The sequence below is a fragment of the Gossypium raimondii genome, chromosome 13, assembly GCF_025698545.1.
Source record: "Gossypium raimondii isolate GPD5lz chromosome 13, ASM2569854v1, whole genome shotgun sequence".
Taxonomy (NCBI): domain Eukaryota; kingdom Viridiplantae; phylum Streptophyta; class Magnoliopsida; order Malvales; family Malvaceae; genus Gossypium; species Gossypium raimondii.
This window is the reverse complement of record NC_068577.1, coordinates 57,419,237-57,431,254: the sequence shown is the minus strand read 5'-3', so window position 1 is coordinate 57,431,254 and position 12,018 is coordinate 57,419,237. Positions and strand designations below refer to the sequence as shown.

The 12,018-nt window shown below is 33.2% G+C and overlaps 1 protein-coding gene across 1 annotated transcript; it reads left to right on the top strand.

The window, feature by feature from the left end:
- The first annotated feature begins 1,265 nt into the window (after positions 1-1,265).
- On the top strand, positions 1,266-11,163 carry LOC105783131 (nuclear cap-binding protein subunit 1). The gene is made up of 19 exons (XM_012608365.2): positions 1,266-1,480; positions 1,595-1,654; positions 2,516-2,572; positions 3,000-3,071; positions 3,194-3,256; positions 3,869-4,045; positions 4,601-4,726; positions 4,960-5,026; positions 5,302-5,501; positions 5,693-5,763; positions 6,381-6,465; positions 7,036-7,104; positions 7,201-7,319; positions 7,547-7,685; positions 7,919-8,422; positions 8,681-8,980; positions 9,491-9,669; positions 9,786-9,897; positions 10,680-11,163. The coding sequence occupies exons 1-19, from the start codon at positions 1,397-1,399 to the stop codon at positions 10,788-10,790; spliced, it is 2,595 nt and encodes an 864-aa protein (XP_012463819.1). The 5' UTR covers positions 1,266-1,396; the 3' UTR covers positions 10,791-11,163.
- Positions 11,164-12,018: the final 855 nt, after the last annotated feature.

The following is a 12,018-nucleotide window of genomic DNA, read 5'->3' as shown; positions in this document are numbered from 1 at the left end:
AAATATTTTTTAATGGTATCAACAAAGACATTATCTCGAGATTGAAAAAATACATTAAAAAAATAAAGACTAAAAATGATCAAATATTTTCTATTCTAAAATACTTAATTGAGTTAGTGTCACAAGTTAATCGAACACCAATTCAATTAGGAATTGATTTAAATATCATTTTTCAAAAAACAACAACAAATATTATTACGACAGTATTTTTGTCTTTTATTGTTAAAAAACAACTTAAAATCACTACTTAAAATAAAACCATATGTCCAAGTGTCAAACCCGAGATTAGTAAAATTTTGCATTTAGTCTTTTACTTCTCTACCTATGATTCAATCAATGAACAAATCTTTTTATAGATATATTTTGACACAAAGTTTCTCCTTCCATCCACGTTGTGGGTGTAACGAAATCTAGTTATAAGGTTAATGCACCTTGAAGGTTATTTTATTATAGGAATCGACCAAATTAGTCACTTTATTATTAATTGGATCAATTTAGTCGCTATTAAAATGAATTAGATAAGGCCAAATTGGAATAGATTTAACATTTACTATTTAAAAATATAACTTCTTGCTTAATGAGTTAATATTTTAAAGTTTTTATAGTTCGTAAATAAAATCTTTTATTTGGAGTTGAACTGCAATCGAAAAATATAAATTTTAAAACATTTTTATATAGTAAAATTTAGTTTTATAACAATTTAGACTTATTTGATTCTTTTACTAGTATAGGGACTAAATTGTTTCATTTAATAACAGAGGGACTAATTTGATTCATTTAATAACAGAGGGACTAATTTGATTAGATACCTATAATATACTTTAACCCTACTAATTTAAAAGAAAACTATAATACAAAAGCCTTTTTATACAAAATTGACCTTACATTATAATTTGATAAAAAGTAGAAGTGTTTATGGGCCGGAAGACTTGTTCGGCCCGATCCACTTGGGTTGGGCTTGATTAAAATTTTCAACTTGGACTAATCCGTTTTATTGTTTGAAATAATAAAATATATAAAATAGTTTTATATTAATATTTATATATCTTTAAAATTAAATTAAGTTTTTTATTATTTTTAAATAGTAAAAGTAGTCATTTGGACAAACCTGAGTAGGCCGAACTCGAGCTCAAGCTTGAAAATCTTTTAGAATCGAGCCTTAGTCCTATCCGGCCCGACCCATGAATAGGGTTAATTTAGGTTCAACATTTAACATTTTTAAAATAGTTTAGGGGCTTAATATAAGATATTATCCCAAAAAGTAAAAAACCCTGCAGAAGCAGAATCCCTCAGTTACAGTGTCCTGTTCTCCCCACACTTTGGTTTTTTTCTCCAATCACGAACTTGTTTGTTTCCCTAGAAAAAAAAAGAAGAGAGGAAAATCAGGAAAGAAAATATGAGCAGCTGGAGAAATCTTCTTCTGCGAATTGGCGATAAAAGCTCAGAGTACAGTTCCTCTTCCGATTTTAAAGACCACATTGTCCGTACCTTTCTCTCTCTAATTTGTTTTCCCGTTAATAAACCCTAATCCATCGTGTTTTTTCTTCTTCATAAATTGAATTATTTGATCACTTTTTTGTTTTTGAAATTACAGGAAACTTGCTTTGGAGCTTTACGGAGAGAGTTGGGGCATTCTTCTGCTGAAATTTTATCTGTAATCTCTCTCTCTCTCTCTCTCTCTCTCTTTAAAGTTTTCTTTTATATTTGTTTTTTTAATATTGGCATGGTTGAAAATCATAAGATATTTTAGTAATTAGTGGAGGAAGTAATTGTATTAGGCTTTGGAGTGGAGCTCTTTTGGATTTGCATTGGGAGTTAGCTTTTTTTTTCACCGGCAACCTAGAATGTTACTAGAGAAAAATAAATTAGAAGTTGGAAAATTGTTTATAATTAGATATAACTTACTATTAAACTATTTTGTAACATTGAAGTTTTTCTTTAAGTTTTTGTTTGTTGCTCTGAAATATTCAAATGAAGTTCTTAAATATCTTAATTGTTGAGTTGAGAGAAAAATGGTTCCTTTTTGTTATATTGATAAGTTGAAGGCATTGCAAGAACACATAAAGACAGCAAGGTATAAATACAGACAGTAACCATGATATATCAAGAAAATTTGGATAGAATGTATTAAAAAAGTATAAAGGAAAAACAAAGACTTGAGTATCCAAGATTGCTTTTAATAAAAGAACTTCACTCCAATGAAAGAGGAGATCTGTGAGTTGAAGAGTTTGAGTATCTTTTTTCTAATAATTAGATATTTTCCTGCTTGAGGTATATACAGATTATTGAATGTTTCATTTGATTATTGTCCCCACATACGTTTTGAAACACTTCAAAAAGAAAAGAGGTTTTTCCCTTTTAACGGAGTTTAAGTTCAAGCCAAAAATTGGAGATTTCTTTGTATGCAGATTGACTTATTTGCTCATTAACATATTGTAATTGGTACTTTGTCACGTTTGATTCAGCTGCTGATAATTGCCAAAGCATTTATTTATTTATTTTCTTATCCTGACAGTTCCTTCTCCAATGTGCGGAACAATTGCCTCACAAGATTCCATTGTATGGAACATTGGTATGGCTTTTCTTCTAAGCCTTTTGAAGGCTCTTTTCTGTTTTCCTTTGTTGCTTTTCTATTAATTGACAGCGTCAGCTGTGTAAATAAAAGTAGTCAATTATATTGACACACCTCTCATGGTGTGATTGTTACAATAAAGTTTTTTCTCAATGGACTTATTTTCAGCATAGATAATGTATAAATGTTGCCACTAATCCTGTGGAAGAGATGCTAATTTTGCAAGCTAAAAGTTGTGTGAGAACTCTATAAAGAGATTAAAACGTTGATGCAAGATATACTTTTGGGTAGAACTTCCCTTTTTTTATTTATTTGTAGAAACCTCTTATTGTCAATACTTATATTCATGGATGCTCCTTTAACCCCTTGCAAGTTTAGTGACACTGCCTACAGGTTTTAATACCTCATTCTCTCTCTTTCCTCTCAGATTGGTTTGTTAAATTTGGAAGATGAAGACTTCGTTAAAAAAATAGTTGAGAATACACAAAATAGTTTTCAGGTGAGCAAGTTTCTAATTCAAATGCTTTTCAAGAGGTCATTCCTGTGTGGTTTTAGCCTTCAAGGTTTTTTTCCCCTCTCCAGTGCACATTTTTCTAACACTCTCCATGTTGGATTTTTCAGGATGCTCTGGATTCTGGAAATTGTGACGGGATTCGTATTTTAATGCGGTTTCTGACTGCTTTGGTACGTATGGTGTTATATATTTGTCTATAATAGTGCTGTAGTGATTGTTTTGGGCATGTTCCTGAATGTCTGGTGGCAGTAACTTCCTCATACATATGATTGAAGTGAAAATACTAGGAAAGCTAGTTCAGGAATGAGCATTCTATTCTATTTATTTCATCATTAAAGAAAATACATTTTGAAGACCATTCAACTCTTACTATTTAATGGTTTTTTTTTTTTTTTTACGAATGAAATTCTACTAACAAAATCTTGATGGTAATACATGTGCAACCAAATACACTGTACAAATTTGAGGCAAAAGACGAACTCATACTAGATTTGCTTAACTATTTATGAATTCTTTCTGGTGCATATTTTGTGAGACCTTATAGGCATCTTCAGCTTTGGTTATGTGGTTTTCACAACAGCTACATATTTTGAAGCTTCCTTACCAGTTTCTTATGGACATGGATGTTTATAACGGGATTAGTTTCTAATTTTTAGCCGATTGCTGATTTGTATTCTGTCACTAATTTGCTAGTTCAGATCCCTTGTAATGGAAGATATATTTATACTTATTTTGAAGTTGATACAGTAAGCTTTATTTTTCAATTTCCTTGCATTCTACAGATGTGCAGCAAAGTTCTCCAACCCACTTCACTTGTAGTTGTTTTTGAAACTCTATTATCGTCAGCTGCCATAACAGTTGATGAAGAGAAAGGAAATCCTTCCTGGCAAGCACGTGCTGACTTTTATGTGATTTGCATTTTATCTTGTCTTCCATGGGGAGGAGCAGAACTCGCAGAGGTGAGGCCTTTCTTGGCTCTTAATAAGCATTATGTCTTGTTGGATTGGGTGGTTTGATTGTTGTCTGCTAAGTTGGTTGTTAATACCTGGTATGCTGATATTCATATGACTAGCTATGTTTTCAGTCCGTTGGAAATATTTATATCTTGGTCTGGCACGGCAACATGGAAATTTTAAAGAATTATAATACAGGAATGGTGGTATAAAGAAACAAAAATATTTGTTTATAAGTAAACCGAACTAATTTATTGTTTAGAATTATAGGATAAGGATGGTCTCTTCATCCAAAGGAAGCAATGTAAATTTCAAATGACGAGAAAACCTTTCCGGAAAATTAGTATGTACTTCACTTGGCACCTGGTTTCTGCTTCCTAGGTTTCATAACATTTTAGATTGTACTATTTTATGATTGTTGACACATGATTCTTGGTGAATATATTTCATAATTCTTATAGGTTTCTTTTATTTATGCCTATCACGGTTATAGATAAATTCATTCAGTTAACTGTGGTTCATACTGTGTATTCTGAAAGAACCAAATGTTTATGTATTCAGCAAGTTCCTGAGGAGATAGAAAGAGTGTTGGTTGGTATACAAGCCTATTTGAGCATTCGAAGGCATACTTCTGACTCTGGATTATCTTTTTTTGAGGATGAAGAGTCTGGAGGTGACGTTGAAAAGGTAAATCGCCTGATGCAATCCATCTATCCTTACCTTTCCTTAATTGACAACTTTTGGCTTTAGGGATACTTGTGGTATGGCAATTAATTGACTTCCAAAGTCTCTAGGCTTTAGCAGTTTGATCCAGTAATTGTGAAGATGGTCTACAGAACTAGATTATGTGATTCCGTTATTGTTAGTTTGTCATAATCTCCATGCTTTCTTCATCAGTAATTTTCTTAATTTTCTTTCAGGATTTCCTTGAAGATTTATGGGAACGGATACAAGTTCTATCTAGCAATGGGTGGAAAGTTGAAAGTGGTAATATGTCCATTCTTTGTTTAGTTTATAACTTTGAACCCTTCACTCTTGTTATAAATGTAAACATGTCTTAATTTGACAGTAGAAGCAAGTTCTTTAGTATATTTTATGATGTAATTTTATATACAAATTTATTTTCCGTGGTTTCTTCCATCTCTCTCTCATTTCATAATTGCATTGGAGTAGCTTTCGACTTCTCTACTTTACTTCTCATCCCCTACCACCCTTGCCTCATCTGCATGACTAATTTTAATTGCTATGTTTCTGTTTGCTAGTTCCAAGGCCTCACTTATCATTTGAAGCGCAGCTGGTTGCTGGAAAGTCTCATGAGTTTGGACCCATTAGCTGTCCTGAGCAACCTGAGCTTCCTTCAACAATTTCTGCTGTAGCTTATGGAAAGCAAAAGCATGATGCAGAGTTGAAGTATCCTCAAAGGATGCGCAGGCTTAATATTTTTCCTGCTAGCAAAACAGAGGTAAAATTATTTAAGATGTCATTGTTGAATTTTTCATGGGCTGCTACCAGTTACCTACTTCAACAAAGATGGTCATGGAGTTCATGGCTTAAAGCTTAGTTGCCCATAACAGCTTGTGTTTATTCATCCCGCTTTCCTATTGGGTTTTCCTTTATAGCTCTCTATGTCTCATTTCTTCTTTTATTTGACAGGATCTGCAGCCAATTGATCGCTTTGTTGTTGAAGAGTATTTACTGGATGTGCTTTTGTTCTTCAATGGATGGTGTGTACACAATACTGACCTGTCACTTTCTTCTTTTATGTTCTTTAATGACTTTATTTTTTGCAATAATTATACTTATTCTTTTCATTACAAACTATACATGCTTGAAAATTATTGGAGGACTAGATGCAAGTCAGGAGGTCATGGATTTCTCAAATAGTAGTTTGTTTGTATCTGAATGAGAAAACAGTAGTTTACAAGTTAATATTTTATTTCATTTTGAATATTATTCATTTACCCACCCTTTTGTTGAACTCTTGTGAAAATGCTAGAATTTAATGCTGTATTATTTGCATAAACAATAGTGAAAAAATCAATCTGCTTGATAGCCACCGACAATTAGAAGCAGTTAAAGATAGGTTTATTCATTTTTTTATTTAACCATTTAGTTGCATTTGAAAGAGTTAAAAACTGGACTGTCAATAATTGTCAGCTTTGGTCTGGTGAAGCAGCTGCTGTCCTGTTTGCTGGAGTTATTCATTATTTTCTTTAATTGGATCATTAGCCAGATCTTGTTTCTTTTGATTTTAAAATGAAATAATTCCTTATAATTTGGTTTGTAAAAGTATGTCAAGGCCTTTGGTCTTAGTTTTAATTATTTCTCCTCCTTGCTTTAGTCGAAAGGAATGTGCTGCTTTCATGGTAGGCTTGCCTGTGCCCTTCCGATATGAGTATCTAATGGCAGAGACAATATTCTCCCAGGTAAAAGATCTTTTATATGTTCTATTGCTATTTTCCCATAGAAAGAATCTGATTTAGGCCTTTTCTTCAGGTGTTGTTACATAAAATATAAACAGGAATATAATTCTTTTTGCACCTGTAATATGCGGACAACAACACTTAATAGTTTCACATTTCCTGTAATGTATAATTGGCTTGAACTTGCATGTGATCTGCCATTTTGTTATTTTAAAATAGAGTTAGAAACCTCAATGTATAAGTATTGTATTTTATGCATACATTATCTGCCTCTTATTGGAATCCATACCAAAGGAGGCCACTGGTTAGTACAATCAATTAAAACAAATTAACACCTTCCTCTAATTTTATTTTAAATCATCAAACTTAAATGATGATTCTTGGAGATTTAGGAGATAGGAGGAAATTAAATTGTTACATGTTTAAGTAGATATGGAAGTGATACCTCTGCAATATTTTTGCTTGTGTAAAAAAAACTAAAAAAAAGTTAAACAACAGAATGTTATATATTCTTGCTTCTATGTTTTGCGTACTAGAGCCTCATATGGAAGTGATTCCTCTGTGTTGTTGCAGCTGCTTTTGTTACCACAACCCCCATTCAAGCCAATATATTACACACTGGTTATTATGGATCTCTGTAAGGTAGTATAGAAGCAATTATCACTTAATTATATCTTTGTCTTTTTATAAGAAATTGTTTGCCCCTTAAAGTGTCTGATGTTGTAGTTTAATGGTTAGGCTCTCCCTGGGGCCTTTCCTGCAGTTGTAGCTGGTGCAGTTCGTGCTCTTTTTGATAAAATTGCTGATTTAGACATGGAATGTCGGACACGCCTTATCCTTTGGTTTTCACACCATCTGTAAGTCTGCATTAAATTCTGCTATTTATTAACAATATATATGCCTTTTTTCTCCTTTTATGCTTGATGATATGATTCTTGGCACATTGGATATTGCATCCAATTAATGACTGATGATTTGGCTAGATGTCCAGTACACCAACTTAGCCCTTTGCACCTTTCAGGATGTTGCTTTAAGGTTTTTCAGCTGATTTCTTTGCATTTAATAGTAATTCTTGGCTCCACAGATCAAATTTCCAATTTATTTGGCCTTGGGAAGAATGGGCTTATGTCCTAGACCTCCCAAAGTGGGCTCCACAGCGTGTATTTGTTCAAGAGGTCTTGGAAAGAGAAGTTCGTTTGTCATATTGGGACAAAATAAAGCAGGTATGGAAACATGCTAGAGTGCTTTTCTGTTCTGGAAGTACTATAAAGATATATAAAAAAAAAAAAAAAAACCGTAGGTTTTGGTTGGGGCAATTAGTAATGGTTAAAAATATTCTTAACCTCCCTTAGTTGTTAAGGTGTTCTATCAATTTGTACCAAACATGGTATTATACTAACCTCGGCATGTTGCTATATCTTTGTAACATTTCTCTTTTTGTAACACTTAATCTCAGAGCATTGAGAATGCACCTGCTCTAGAAGAGTTGCTACCACCCAAGGGTGGTCCAAATTTTAAGTATAGTGGAGCGGATGATCAAGAAAAGACTGAACAAGAGCAGGCACTCTCTGCAGAGCTTAGCAACAAGGTGAAAGGAAGGCAGACAGCACGTGAAATAATTTTATGGGTTGAGGAAACTGTCTATCCTATTCACGGCCAGGAAATTACCCTCAGTGTGGTTATACAAACTCTTCTTGACATTGGGTCTAAAAGTTTCACTCATTTGATCACTGTCTTGGAGAGGTATGGACAGGTCATGGCAAAACTTTGCTCTGATCAAGATAAGCAGGTCATGCTCATATCTGAAGTTGGTTCATATTGGAAGAACAATGCACAGATGACAGCCATAACAATTGATAGAATGATGGGTTATCGTCTTATATCTAATTTGGCCATTGTGAGATGGGTCTTCTCTCCAGAAAACATTGAGCAATTTCATATATCTGATCGTCCATGGGAGGTATATCAACAAATTCAGCTTATTTTTGCCTGTTACCAACTCCTCACTTCCCCCTCCTTCCCACAAACAAAAGCATGACTTCAAATGTGTGTTCCATAGTTTCTTGCTACGTACTTGTTCTAACACTGTAACTGCTTGTGTATTCATCCATCCTGTATTCTCTTTGGAGAATTAATCATCTCTCTGTGTGGTTATTCAATTCATGTTAATTGTCTTTCAAAAGTTATTTCCATTTCAAAGGCTTTTTTAATTCCACAGGTTCTGAGGAATGCAGTTAGTAAGACATACAATCGTATCACTGATCTAAGGAAAGAGATTTCATCTCTGAAGAAGAGTGTTGTATCTGCAGAAGAAGCTGCATCTAAGGCAAAAGCAGATTTGGAGGCTGCTGAGTCAAAGCTTACCCTAGTGGAAGGTGAACCTGTTCTTGGTGAAAACCCTACAAAGTTAAAGCATTTAAAATCTGTGGCTGAAAAGACCAAGGAAGAGACAGTATCCATGCATGACTCTTTAGAGGCCAAGGAGGCTCTTTTTGCTCGAGCACTAGATGAAAATGAGGTACTATATTCAACTAACATAACTTCGATTTTTTGTCTACTGGCTTTGCAAATTTGTGGGATAACTTTGTACTTGTGGTTGAAATCTTCAGTACTTATTCTAAAGCATGTAATTGAACAATTTTATATGGTTCATGTGTAGATCAGTAGTTCTTTACATCCCTTTTAACTATCATGTCCTGGTCCGTCTTGAATGTCACAATTGTTCTTAAACACCATTGTATTAATGATTGTGGAAGCCCTCAAAATGCCATGAATTGATGATTAAATGCATGTTTAGTTACTCTTGATTATGCACCCAAGTAATCTCTTTGGGGTAATGAAGTGGGATATATATTTACTTGTTTGAATGTGTTCTCTTGTTCTTAATTTTCCTGAACCCTTTCTTATGTTTACTGTCCCAGTCTTTCTTGGTCTGTAACTAAGCCAAAATTATCTGATTAACATTCTCTTATCAGAATTTATCTTCCAATTACCTTATTCTACTTTTCTATGTAATTGAAATGTATAGGTTTTGTTCCTCTCTCTATACAAAAACTTCTCCAACGTGTTGATGGAGCGTTTGCCTGATGCATCTAGAGATGGAACATTGCAATCATTAAAATCTGTCAATGGAGATTCAATGGCTGTTGACATCGAAGAACCATCAACCATGGAGGTGGATGATGAGAATGAAAGACCAAAGAAAAGGTCCCAACTCCCCAACTTTCCCTGGCCCATTGTCTTTATTTATCTTTCTGTACATTGTCGTTTAATGATACATCAAAATAACCATGAATTAATTATTTTTTATTTCTATGTTGCAGTCAATCAAATGGGGGTAAAACGACAAATGGTTACAATGTAAGGGAAAAAGAACAGTGGTGTTTATCAACTCTTGGCTATGTCAAGGCTTTCTCACGGCAATATGCATCTGAGGTAAGTACTGTTTGTTGAGCTCTTCGGGAATTGCATTGTCTTGATGACCTTGTGGTGTTTTTCTGACACTATGGTCACCAAATTTTGTTCCTCTATAGCTGCTGCAGTACTTCTCTGAAAAAGTAACTGATATTAAAAATCTCTTTTAATCAACAAAAAGCTTTTTCTTTTTCCTTTTTTTTCCCCAAGGTGAAACTTTCTGACTAGGAAGTAGTTATGCTAACATTCAATGAACATTGCTTAACACTGGCCCGATTTAAGAGGAGACCAACAATAAGTTTGACTATTGCGGTCTAACTCCATACAGCCTTCTTTTTGGCTGCTTATGGTCTCTTATAACTTCTCACTCCTCGTCAGAAAAGTTGATAAATCTCATGTGAAAATGTTCCAAATATGATCGCTTGTGGTTTTAGGTGCTTTGTAAGCTAGTGGAAAGCTAGGCCTGATATGGGTATAACATTGTAAACAAGTATAAATGGATTGGATCTCACCTATAATTCCAAAATATTGAAATGAAAAAAGAAGTTATCCATACCCCTTGATAAGCTTTGAGGGGTTCTTGGAGGGTTATAGTCTCGTACCATGTCCAAAAATGTGTCAGAGACGAGAACTTCAAGAAAAATGAAGAGTCCGAGCAACATAGTGTAGCAGCTTAATCCTTGTTTCCTTGAATGCATGCTTGCTTTGCATTTCCTTGAACAAAAGCTCTTGTGATCATTGACTGTGCAGCAAACAGGATTTTAATATTTCTAATATTTTCTACTGATCTGCATTTTTGGCAGATATGGCCTCACATCGAGAAGCTGGATGCAGAGGTATTCACTGAAGATGCCCATCCTCTTTTCCGGAAAGCTGTTTATTCTGGCCTTCGCCGGCTAAGCAATGAGTTGTAACTGCATGACTTGCTGTGTAACTTAATCCATTCTCAACATCAATGGGTACTACCCTTCTTTCACCCTTCAATTTTTTTCATGTACATGAAGAAAAGTGAAAGATTCTATTTAGCTACATGATCGGTTGCCGTAGTTTAGTTTATTTCGCCAGAAGTAGACATGACCGTTTTGATAACTCGGCAAATGAAAAGTACCGATTCGATGTTAAGATTTTATCGTATATGTACTCTTTTTTCAAGTAGTTGAGTTGCCTGATAAGCCTAGTTTGAACTACAATTCTAATGGAATTGTTTTGTCCCTAAACCCTTGTATCCATACTCAAACTGCAGACTCTTTCAATATTTTGATAATCCTAAACGTTGAATTATAAAAACTATTAATTTTATAATTTTATTTAGTGTTAGTTTTGTGGTCAAAATATGCTTTAGGTCCCTGTGTTCTTTATGCATTTAAAGTTTAGTCCTCTCACTTTTATTTCAAAGAATTTGGTCCCTCTACTTTTCGGATTTAAAAATATAAGTCTAATTATTAATACCATTAAAACTCCTGTTAATTTTAAGCTCATTATAGTATCATTTTTTCTTGTTGGATATGGATTTTGAAATTTGAAAATTGAAGGGATTAAATTTTTAGAAATAAAAGTAGGTGAATTAAATTCAACTGTAATGAAAAGAACTAGGACTTAGACTATATTTTAACCTAATTAAGATAACTATCTACATTGTTTTGTATTTTTTGGATAAAAATCAAAAGGCTAATTGAAGTATTTAATTTTTTTATAAACTAAAGAGAATTAATTTTAATATAAACTTTTAAAAATAAAATTGATTATATTAAGTGATAAATAGAGAAATCTTTATGTACTTGTTTGAAAGTTTTTACATAACAACTGTAAAATTTATATAATGTTTTAAATATGATACAAAAAATTCACATTTTCTTTGAACCAAACTATGAAAACATGACATAAATTACTATAGAGGTCATCAAATTATGAAAAGTTACAAAATAATTACTTAATTATGATTTTTTTGTCACCTAACTATAAAAAGTTTCAAATAATCGTTTAATTATTTAATTTTGCCTTTTTGGTCATTAACTAGCTAACTTAAAAAATGAAAACACTCAAAATTTAAGATAGTTAAGTGACAAAAAGGTAATTGAAAAAGTAAACATAGTGATCGACTACTAATGTAGTTTACCCAAAAACATGCTCGAGCCAAAAGTA

Bases quoted from the DNA above. Each gene is read 5' to 3' on its own strand.
- LOC105783131 (XM_012608365.2), top strand. From the start codon at position 1,397: ATGAGCAGCTGGAGAAATCTTCTTCTGCGAATTGGCGATAAAAGCTCA. The intron at 3,072-3,193 runs GTGAGCAAGTTT...TGGATTTTTCAG, and splicing joins ATACACAAAATAGTTTTCAG to GATGCTCTGGATTCTGGAAA. The intron at 3,257-3,868 runs GTACGTATGGTG...TGCATTCTACAG, and splicing joins TGCGGTTTCTGACTGCTTTG to ATGTGCAGCAAAGTTCTCCA.